This window comes from Mirounga leonina, unplaced genomic scaffold (genome assembly GCF_011800145.1).
Source record: "Mirounga leonina isolate KUSES-001 unplaced genomic scaffold, KU_Mleo_1.0 Mir_151, whole genome shotgun sequence".
Taxonomy (NCBI): Eukaryota; Metazoa; Chordata; class Mammalia; order Carnivora; family Phocidae; genus Mirounga; species Mirounga leonina.
In genome coordinates this window covers 50498252-50510348 of record NW_023270377.1, presented here as the reverse complement: position 1 = coordinate 50510348, position 12097 = coordinate 50498252, and the positions used below count along the sequence as shown (strand labels likewise).

General features: G+C 43.6%; 1 protein-coding gene across 1 annotated transcript in view; it reads right to left on the bottom strand.

The window, feature by feature from the left end:
* The window catches only part of CERKL (ceramide kinase like), a 110484-nt gene extending 100815 nt beyond the window's left edge, over nt 1-9669 (bottom strand). Inside the window, exon 1 of the mRNA XM_035008352.1 lies at nt 9432-9669. Within this exon, the coding sequence (XP_034864243.1) occupies nt 9432-9669 (238 nt within the window). The remainder of the gene's footprint in view (nt 1-9431) is intronic.
* Nucleotides 9670-12097: the final 2428 nt, after the last annotated feature.

The window sequence follows — 12097 nt, the reverse complement described above, 5'->3', positions numbered from 1 at the left end:
AAGGAAGAAAAAGTGCAGAAAGGACACAATAAAGTTACACTTCCCAGAATATAGTTTGTTTAGTAGGTCTGACTCTGGAACTCTATAAATATTTTTACATAATTACAAAATAAAATTGGATTTTTAAAAATGCCCAAGGGCGCCTGGGTGGCTCAGTTGGTTAAGAGTCTGCCTTCAGCTCAGGTCTTGATCCCAGGGTCCTGGGATCGAGCCCCACATCGGGCTCCCTGCTTCTCCCTCTCCCACTCCCCCTGCTTGTGTTCCCTCTCTTGATGTGTCTCTGTCAAATAAATATTTAAAAAAAATAAAAATGCCCAAAGTTAAAAACAAAATTAAACAGATAATTCTGCGCATTGAGTTGAGGATAGAACACCACATAGGAATGATCTTAAGTGTCCTTAAAACACAGTAAATTGACTACACACAGCATATGCCCTGAGTGGTATATACTCTAAAAGCAATAACAAAGTTATAGAATGATCTTAAATGGCTTTCAAAAGTTATATTGTTAATGGTAGCATTGGTGTTATTATTCTGTGATTTACAGGTGTTATAAGATCAAGCAAGTGAGCCAGATTATTGTTGCAGTTAAAAATCAGGATTTTTAAGGATAGCAGAAAGGAGATAAAGCAAAAACCTTTTAGTCCTGAACTTAAACTGGAAGTGTAATTCCATGATGCATTTTCTTTTTTAGAAGAAAAATTCAAACACTGGACACTGTTGTGTAGCAGTAGTTTCTAGAACACTGTTTCTGATTAAAATCCTGGAATGTACGTAGGAATTCCCTGATGCCAGCTGGTATATTATTTTAGACTTATCTTAGGCTCTGTTTTCTGAAAAAAGAAAAACCAAAAAAAACAAAACAAACAAAAAAAACTGGAAAACAGGCCCACATAAGGGAAATATTGGCAATGAGCACAACTGGTGCTCAAATTGTGGTCTCTAAGTATCACTACCCAAGAAAAGGAACCAAGCATCCTTGATGATCAGGTTGTTGCCATGTCGGAGGCATGACATACCCTTCCAGAAAGCAAGGAAACCATCAGAGACAGCTGAGGGAATGTCAAAATGACTTAGAAGTCAACTTGGAGGGGTTCCCATTCATCCAAAAAGCCAGGATAAGGACAATTTGAGAATTAGTAAGAACTGGAATTGCTATAAACTGAAAACTATTTCATATGTTTAAATACCTAAGTTTGTAACAATAATAAACTTCATTGGTCACTATGGATGCTGTCATCTCCCTTTGAGGAAGAACTTTGCTTTCTGCTGCAAAGAAGGCAGTTAGCTGACAACCTCCAGCTGTTGGTCCCTTCAGGCTCCACCTCAACTCTGTTGCTGAGGGCACACTATTCCCATGACTAAACACAGCTGAGGTTTGGCCATTTCTGCCCAAGGCAAGATTCCTAATGGGCAGCCTTTTCCCCCAGATCTCACCATAGGTAAACAAAGACTTGACCAGACATGTATCATGGGCTGACGCTCTCCCTGTCCCTGCCTGCTTTATCCCCTTTACAGGTGTCAGATCGGCCTCAAAGTCACAAGGGTATCCCTCCTGATCAGTCTCCCCCTACTTTTATCTTTCACAGACATTTGCCCCCAATAAACTTCATATTCCTATGGGAATTTACAGGCCAATTTTTTCTGGAAAAAATATTCCAAGGAAGAAAAGAGGAATCCGTGCATTAGAAAATATTAAAAACCCAGCAACCAACTGCAAAATGGACCTCATTTTCCCATGTTGATTTCTATTTAAAGAGAAACAATCAGGAGACTATGAACACTGACTGGATATTTAAGGATATAGGGGATTATTTTAAATTGGAACAGTGGTTTTGTGATTATGTTGTCCTATTTTTTAAATCCTTATCTCCTAGAGATACACCCTGAGATGTTTACAGATGCAACTATGAGGTCTAGGAATTGTTTCCAACTATTCTAGAGAAATAAGGGAAAGAGCCAGGGCACAGATGAAACAAGACTGAGTTTAAACAATTTCAAGGCCAATGTGTTACATAGAGCCTCTCCCTTCACTGGACTGTATATGAAGGCTTCTATTATTCTTTCTACATTTGGCTATGTTTGAGGTTTTCTGTAATAAAAATACTGGGTTTTTTTTAACTATAAAAATTCCCCATTTCTCTTTCATCATGTACTCAGAAATGGAAGTACCCCCAGAAGAATGTGATTTCCATGGTCGAATGGTCTTAAAGGCCTGAATGAAGTCCGATGATATTACTGTATTAAAGGGTTTTTGTTTTTGTTTGGGCCATGATGCTCACTCACACACAAGACAGACTCCTGACAGCATGAGGGAGAATTCCTTCTTGCTTGATCCAGGAAGCAGCAGAACCTAAGGGCACAGTATGGGCTCACCCGTCAGAATGCTTGGCTTTGAACTCCATTGCTAGGAGGACCTTGGACAAGTTATTTAACATCTCCAGGCCCTAGGGATAAAAATCCTACCTAGACTACATAATCTTGCTGGGAAGATTAAACAAGATAAGATACTTGGCAGAGTAAACATCAATAAACGTTGTTTTCAGTCAAACACTGGACACTGTTGTGTAGCAGTAGTTTCTAGAACACTGTTTCTGATTAAAATCCTGGAATGTACGTAGGAATTCCCTGATGCCAGCTGGTATATTATTTTAGACTTATCTTTAGGCTTACCATAAGTCCATAGCAGTACGCCAATTTTTTTTTTTTTTTTTTTTTTGGTATGCATACCTGCCTGCCTCCCTGCTTCCTAATTCAGCCATTTATCACACCGAAATCCTCAACTTCTGGTTCACATGCCAGAAGTTAGCATAAAATTTAATTCCCTTCAAACTCCACTTATCTTTTTCCTTTTAGCTCTCTCATCACATACTGATTTTGGAAAACTTAAGAGCATATGAAGAGCCATGGCTACTAAGAATCCCCTCCTTTTTCTCATTCTATACACATAACCAGATATCACTTGCCCAGCATGTACTACACCCCCATCTTTGGCACAGTTCTTCTAAAATTTGGGCAGGATACAGTCATATGGAAGACTTCTAGTAGCCCATCTTGGGGACTGATGTTTGTAGATTTGTCAATATTTGAAATGTAATCTCATGACCTAGTCAAGTAACAGGCTCAGCAGGATAGGCAATAAGGTTCAGAATGAGTATTGCAGTACTGAGATCACAGTGAATTATGTCTACTTCATCCCTAGCCCTTTAAACGAGGATGGTCCATTTTCCCCAAATTACAGAGAGGACAAAAATGCCTAGTCCGGGCAATCGCGTCCTCCTGTGTATCCAACCTACCCATCAATCCCATTATCTACTACCCTGGCTCTTTGATTCTTTAGCTTCATGTTTAGACTCTGCAATTCACTTCAGGTCCTCCTGCTTCACACAGTCCCAGCTGGACCCACCTCTCTGGTTTACTGACCTTGATCCAGACATTGGAATCTCAGTCTTTAAGTCCCTTGGCTGCAGCACAAGTACTGTTCCCCACTTCTAGGAAGATATTTATGTGCCAGGTCTAGCCCCAAAGATCCCCATGTGGAGGAGGGCAAAAGGAAGGGAGACATAAAAGTAGATCAAGATTCTAGAAGCACTTGCCTTCAGATGGTGCCACATGGTTGAGGAATAACATTAATATGGAGACTCTCAGGGATTTGGGGTAGACAGGCTAGGACAGTTATTTAGTATATACTCTTTCCATAGTAAGAAACAGATTAAGTTTGCCAAATCTCAATTCAAGTAAATCACAACGACCATGAAGAATAATACAATCATTCTTAGAGACAAGATTTCAACTTTACTATCAACCCATTACTTTGCAGTAACAAAAGTTTTTTTTTTTTTTTTTGTAGTCATGAAATACGTTAAAGGGTTTTGCTGTCTCTAGACTCAGTGGCTGTGTCTAAATTGGCAGTTCAGGTTGCATGGCCATATCAGTTCTTCATGAAGATTTGAAAACTGTACTTTCCTATAGAAGTAAATATTCAAACAGATATTTTAGGAATAAAGGAAATCAACAATTTCAATTGGAGGGGTGCATCCAATGGATGCATTAGAGCCCCACTATCCAGTGTGATCACCACTAGCCATTTGTAGCTATTAATTTTAATTAAAATTAAATTTAATTAAAATTAAAAATTCAGTTACTCAAGCACACTAGCCACATTTCAGGTATACTAGGCACGTGGGGCCTGGGACAATGGTATTGGACAGTTCAGACACAGAATATCCCATCAACACAAAGTTCAATTCAACAGTCATGCTTTAGAGATTCACTCTACATTTGCTTTTCTGTGTGGACCAACTTACTTTAATAAGAAGTTTTTATACAATAAGACTATTTAATATTTCTATAATAGGTTAAAAAGACCTTTCAAAGCATTTAAAAAATTTCATAAACAGTACATGCAGTTCCTTGGTAAACTTGACTTTTCATACCCATCTTTTTTAAATTCCTTCAAATTTGACATCTTAGGAACAGACTGACCATTTTTTAAAAGAAGTATTTTCTTAATATGTAGACTGATAAATCAAAGCATGTTTTACCGAGTAATTAATCCTTCAATAATTCACGCAACAGGTCATTTTGGGGTTTAACCCCTGCTTCCATTATTTCTGACCACAAGGTCCACCGACAGATGTCTCACTTTGGATGTACACAACAGAAGACTGGGATCTGTTTCACGTACATCTGTTCCCAAACAGCTTAGGCAGATTAATACTTAGAATGCACCCAGCTCTGCTAAGTCCCAAACAACCATTAACTCTTATTTTTAAATTATTTTTTCTCATTTTCACATTTTTCCACATTACCTTTCACACTGGTAAGTTTCTAGCAAATGTTTATATATGTAAAGTTAATCATTATAATGCTCATAAAAGAAACACTTTCAAGACCTTATTTTGAAGCTCTGCTTTCTCACATTTTCTGGTTACTGCTCTAATTCAACTCAGCTCAGAGTTGGGGTAGGAATAACCCTTTGGTAAAACAGATCATGAAATTGTGTAACCTGAAATAGTAAGTCCATGAAAAATAGAGAATTTTAAACCTATATAAGATTTGAAACTCTCATTTTCATATTTAAAACATGTCTGATTAGCATCTGAATATTATAAAATCCTTGCCCTGAAATTTGCTTAAAAGGTATCATAAATGAAATCGAGGATAAGCTAGTCTTTTTATCCATCATAAAGAAAAATGTCCTGATGGGGCACCTGGGTGGCTCATTCGGTTAAGCATCTACCTTCCGCTCAGGTCACAATCCCAGGGTCCTGGGATCGAGCCCCGCATGGGGCTCCCTGCTTAGCAAGAAGCCTGCCTCTCCCTCTCCCTCTCCCACTCCCCCTGCTTGTGTTCCCTCTGTCACTGTGTCTCTCTGTCAAATAAAATCTTAAAAAAAAAAATGTGCTAATGACTAGCCTTGACCAACATTTTTCCATCAGAAAATGGTTTCTTCCTTTCCATAGACAAGCCCAGGCCTGAGATGACTGTCCACCTCTCACCACTATGCCCTGAAGCTGGAGAAGGGCAGGAAGGTGCCTGTTTTTTCCCCATGTGTTTCTTCTATCTAGAAATTCATTAGGGTTGAGTAGCTCCTACTGTAAAATACAGCTCCTTTGCACGCACTGGATGGCTGACCCCACTGATCCTTCAAAAGTGATACTTATTTATGATGTCCTGACCCCTGAAGTCTATGAAAATAGGTATGTTCTTTAAAAAGCAACTTCGGGGCACCTGGGTGGCTCAGTCATTAAGTGTCTGCCTTCGGCTCAGGTCATGATCCCAGGGTCCTGGGATCGAGCCCCACATCAGGCTCCCTGCTCAGCAGGAAGCCTGCTTCTCCCTCTGCCCTTCCCCTGCTTGTGATCCCTCTCTCGCTGTGTCTCTGTCAAATAAATAAAATCTTTAAAAATAAATAAAAAATAAAAAGCAACTTCAGAGGTGATGGTTTTCAATGATTATATACACTTGACCCTTGAATAATGCAGGGATTAGGGGTGCTGACCCATGTGCAGTCAAAAATCCACATAGAACTCTTCACTCACCCAAAACTCAACAGCCTATTGTTGACAGCAGTCTCCCCAATAACAGGAATAGTCAATTACCACACACTTTGTATGTTAAATGTATTAGGTACAGTATTCTTACAATAAAGTAAGCTAGAGGAAAAAAGCCTCTTTTAAGATTCTTAACATTTATACTACTGTACTGCATTTATCAAAAATAAAAAAATAAAAACCTCATGTGTACGTAGAGCTGTGCAGTTCCAAGTCAAGTGCAGTTCCAAGTCAAGTTGTTCGAGGGTCAACTGTAATGTAAAGGTCTCATTCTGCAGGTGAAGAAACTAAGTGGGGTTAAATCACTTGCCCCAAATCAATTATAGTCCTGTTAGTCACAGAGACAAGATGGCAGGTCCTTTGGTTCCCACTCCTGAAAAGGCTCCCATACCAGGCAGGAGATTACAGACAGCTGGAGCAGGAACCCTACAAAAGATCCCATTTTTTCATACATCAAGGTGCTATCCATGAGTAAATGGTGAGGTTTCCAGTGTGAAAAGGCAGAGAGATTTGTGGGCATTTTGGTATTCCTGTCACAGAAATTCCTAAATTGATCATTCGTAACTGTATCAAAATTTGAGCTTAATACAGCCTAATCTTACCCATCCCTAACTCTCCCCACCAGTAGCTGTTCCTTTATGGTAAAACATGACCCACCCAGTCACACAGTACAGTAAGCAGAGCCGGCTTTGGAGATGCACAAAGATGTTTCTATCTCCTGCTTTAATCGAACCTTTCAAGTAGAAGCTTACTACTTGCTAAGCAAATATGCCTAGAAGTTTGTCCTTGGCTGAGATTTAGAACAATGCCAACAGGCAACTGGTGATGCTTTTGAAAACGTTGAACTCGGATCCATCAACAGCACAAGTGAAGGGCTAAGTTATAAAATACACAGATGTGTCCAATACGTCTGCCCATGTCCCCTTTCCTGTGCACCCGTAATTTGACGCCAGTTCCAGGCACTATGTTGGGGGATACCATACTGTGGCACTACTCTTAATCTGCTTTGCCTAGGCAGGGTCCCATAACCCAGACTTGTCTAGCCTCAGAGAACCCACCTGATCCCTCTCCCCTTTCTTCAGGATTTTGTTCCTTTCTAGGTCACAGCTAACTGGGTAATTACTTTATATTCACATGAAAAACATAGGTTTATTTATTGTATATTTACACAACTAAAATGGCCAGATATTAAAATTCCAATAGAAAGATCAGTAGGTAACATTGCAGATAATCAACATTTTCTGAACAGATGATGCCCTTTTGCGTACATACTTTACACTGCAGTGGTGGCATCCTGGTCAATCTATGCCTCCGTAATCCCATAGTACATCTCCTCTAATCTACAGCCAAAGTTCCCTTATCTCTGGAGAACCCAAAGACACACATTATAAATTTGTCAAATCCCATAGAAAGTACAACATCAAGAGTGAACCCTAACGTACACTATGGACTCTGGGTAATGATGGGTTCATGTAGGTTCATGAATTGTAACAAATGTCCCACTCTGGTGAGCAATGTGGATAATGGGGGAGGCTGTGCATGTGTAAGGGGCAGAGGGCATATGGGAAATCTCTATACCTTTTGCTCATTTTTCCAGTGAACCTAAAACTGCTCTAAAAAATAAGATCTACTTTTAAAAAACTACAAAGGCACTGTGAGGTTTAAAAACTGAGTGGTCTTGCAACTACTTCCTATGTATGATCTAATAACGCCCAGTCACCCCACCCTATCCCACCCTTTCCTGCAACAGTCAGTCACTGACCAAGGAGCAATGGACATGGTCTCCCCCACTACATCCTTCCACACCACGGCCTCCCAAGTATGGTAACCTTGATATTGCCCTTCCTCTATTATCTGGACCAATTTCATTGGTCTTTCAGCACTCACATCTAAACTAATTCCACATCAGAGACCATTTCACACATTTAAACTTATTTCTTAGTAAACTGAGTGGGAGAAGAAAAGGTACTAAGTAAAACATCCATTTCTTCTACAAATAGAAGTTCTTATGAAGCTGCTAGGATTCTGAACTTCCAATTTTAAGGGTCTAAAGTGGTTTGCACGCTAGGTGTTAAGAAAAAAGTAATACACCTAGATGAAAGCAAAGGGGTTTTAGAGCCAAAAAAAAAAAAAAAAGCCCAAAAAACATCCAACCTTTATAGTTTTTAAATTCTACTTCCAGGAACACTAAGTAAGCATACTTTTCCTCCGTGTATGGGCACTGCAACACCAATCTGTATGATCTCTCACTGAGCAAGGTCTCATTTTAATTCTGTAGTGTTTCACCTTCATTGTAGGTAAAGTTGGCTCTTGTATGCTAAACTCTATATAACTTCTATATCCTCCCAAATTCAAACAGACTTAAAAACTTAACAGAATTCTACATCCATATCCCTAGCTTTTAACTCAGAGCTTCAATAAGATAGTCTACCTTGGCTTTCAAAACACCTGAAAACACTTTAAGAGAGCAGGACGGCCTATGCAGCGAAGGCAGAATTCACACTCAACCAGGGCAGAGTCCCTGACTAGTCAGCTGCATTTTGTTAGCTTTTTGCGCAAGAAACTTTAAAACAGTAACAGGTTTCTATAGTACTAGTACAGGGTGGCAGGTTTTCCAACCCAGGAAGACCATTTTAAGTTGGTATTTGGCTAGGAGAGACAGTGTCACATCCCAAGGTTTTCGAGAAATCATCTCTAGACTAAGACTTGAAATAGTTCTATTGTAAATATGGCACTGTAACATTTCTAAATAACTCAAGTCAATAAAAGGTGAAAGCAAGTAAGCAGCATGATGAGGATTTTAAAGTTAACATTGAAGATCAACAGTTTCTAGACTAAGCCTGTAGAAGCCTTGGTTGTAGACAATGGCTAGGAACGTGAGGGATGGAGAAGTCCAGAGAGAGCCCAAGGGCGGGGGGGGGGGTGAAATTTCGGAAGTCACCAAAATGAGAGGCGGATTCAGAACCCACGTGTTGGTGTACTCTGTAAAGTGCTTATACTTTCAGCGTACCGGCAGAAGTTAATGGATTGAAACTCCAATTTGGAGGGAAGGAGAGGACCTTCCCACGGTCTAGAATAAACACCGCCCCTCTGGGGCTCAGTTCTTTTTTTCTGTGTCGCAAAGCAGAAGCTCAGTGTGACTTCACTCCAGGCTACACCCGGAGGCGGGAAGCCAGGCAAGAGGCAGCAGGTAGCGCGAGGCCCCGGGGGGGGGGGGGGTAGATAAGGGTCTCCCCAGTTGGGAAGGAGGGGGCGGCGGCGGCGGGACGCTGGGAGACGAGGAGCTTGAGGGGAGGCAGGGAAGCGCCGGGGCGGAAGGTGGAGGGAGGAGAGGGTGGCGGCGCAGCTGCAGGTGAAGGGGCCGGGACCACTCACCCGCAGGGCGCTCGGGTTGGATGGGCCACCACCTCAGGGCTCGCTCGCCCAGCACCACGTCGCAGCTGCTCCTCCCGATCTTGAAGATGCCCCGAAGCAGAATCTGCCCGGCCGCCGCCTCCGGCCGTAGCTGGGACGCCCACAGCGCCGAGGGCCCAGCGGCCGCCGCCGGGGGCGCTTCTTCCTCCGGGCCGCCCTCCAGGGCGCTCACCCGGCCCCCGCGCCACCCCCAGGGCATGGCGGAGACGCTAGCTGAGCCGGATCCAGGGGTCTGCGGAGGCCTTCGAGAAGGAGGTGGAGGCCGCAGCAGCCACTGCTCGAGCCGCGTCCGGCGTTGCCAGAGCAACCGCGCGCAGGGCAGAGACCAGGGAGGGAGGCGGGGCGGGCAGGCGGGGCCGCCGGACCCAGTCCTGCGCCTTGGCCTGCGGGCAGTAGGTCTCCCCCACTCACTGCCCAACGACCCGGGTCCGGGAAGAGGAAAAGGTGGCTCCCTCCGCCAAACCCTACTATTCAGGAGGATTTCGTGTCCTGCGCTACCCACACTTCGATAAACCAGCGCTTCTCAAACTTTTACTTACCCCCTGCGCATCTCGTTAAAATGCAGATTCTTACTGAAGCGATCTGGGAGGGGGCCCAGAATACTGTATTTCTAAGAAGCTCCGGGGTGATGGCGACGCCCACGCCCTGGTCTGCAGAACACACTTGAGGTTGCAAGGACCTCTGTCTCTCCCCCTCCTTCCCGGTGGGCTCTCCTGGAAGGCCGAGGTCACGCTCTATAACCGCGCTGGCACGCCCTCGATTGTTAGCTGATTTGATGCACCTGGTATAAAGAGCGCATTTCCCAAAAGCCCTGAGGGGAAGCCGAAGTTAAGTCTCAGGTTTGCACTGACAAATTCTCACCTGACAGACAGTGTTAAAAGAAGGTGCCTTATCATGATGAGCACTAATGTGTAGAATTGTTGAATCACTATATTGTACACCTGAAACGAATATGACAGTGTACCTGAACTACACTGGCATGAAAAAAAGACTTAATAAAAAGGTGCCTTTGGGCTGGCAGTATTGAGGGTCCTACTTGCCCCAAGATCTCTCCTGCGCCATCTTGTCTTTGCCTGGATCTGGCACTCCCTGGAGGGAGATTACAAGGAGCAGGCCTTGTTCTCTTGAAGGCTACGGCTGTAATGTAGTGTCACCTGGAAATGGAGAGGGCCCTGAGGGGTTCATCCGTCACTTTCTCTGAGAGCGGAGACTCATGAAATTAGCTGATGGTTAATTTGGAAAGCACAGAGAGTCGGGAGGCCAGTGGTTCTCAATCATGGCTGCACATTAGAGTTACCTGGGAAGTTTTAAAAAAATCCAGCTGCCCAGGCTGCACTTGAAGACAATTACATTGGAATCTCTGGGGATGGGACCCAGCCTTCAGGAGTTTTTAAAGCTCCCCAGATGATTCCAGTGCTCAGCTAGGCCTGGGAATCGCTGCTCTAAGCAGTGGATTAACAGGGAGCTGACGAACTGTGACAATGAAACAGGGAGAAACTGAGCTCTCTGGAAGAGGAGCGTAGTGGGAGGTAAATCAGCAGGCTTTTTATAAGGTCAGAATAATTGTATTGAGAAAAAGGGGCGAGGGAATGAAAGCAAATTAAATTCCTAGAGTTGTGAATTCTCGTTCCAGGGTGCTCGTCCTCTCACCTGAAGTCAGGCACTTATTCCTCTGCTTGTCCTGGTCACGCTGCAAAGCCAGACAGGAGAGCTAATGGTAGCAGGAGTGTCTCAAGGTTCTCGTCTCAAACTTGGATTTCAGACAACCCGGGAGGGAGACTGGAGGCCTAGCCAAATCCCTTTCAGACATAAAGCGCCTGTATGTTAGTTAAGCTGGGACTCTTACTGTTTAATGCTCTGAAAACAAATACCCAAGCTTCCAAGCAAAGCAGGGAAGAGCCTGTGTTTGATCAGATCGCGGAGAGCTGTTTCTTGAAGAAGTGCAGCGGCTGCTAACCCCCATGAAGGCTTCAGGGGGTTCAGCCCAGCAGTCATTAGTGCTGAGGCCAGGGCCCTCACAGAGTGAGTTGCCCAGGTGCCTCTAGATTCAGCGTCTTGTATTCACAGCTGTCGGACCATCAGCACAGAGCTCACTGGCATTTTAAAAGCTCACTGAAAGCCAGGGCAAATAGGCCAAGGCCATGGCTCCTTCTTAGGACCTTTGCAAGTGCCAAGTTGCCATTTTCCAAGCTTCAGCAGGCCAGACGGTCAAAAACGTTGGCTTTGCGTCTCTTGAGGATGAAAGTAATGGCTGTACTCCATTCCCTGCTCTTGGCGAGCTGTCCTCTCCCAGGGCTCTAAAGGTTGCAGTGCCCAGGGGCTCTGTCCTCAGCATCTAGCTACACGAGCATCAGCGCCATGGCTTTTCGTACCATTCAGGGCTCCTTGAGTGATGTCACCAGGTCCAACCACTCCCCTGAACTTTAGGCTCTCTGGCCAGCTGCCTACCTGACATCACCACTCGGCCGTCCACTTACCATCTGAAACATAACGTAGCTAAAACCAAACTCATGAATTTCCTTCATAAACCTGTTCCTCCCAGAATGTTCCAAATCTCAGCAATAGTGTCATCAAAATCCTTGATGTCATTCCGTCTTGGACTCACATCCAATCCACTGGCAAATCCT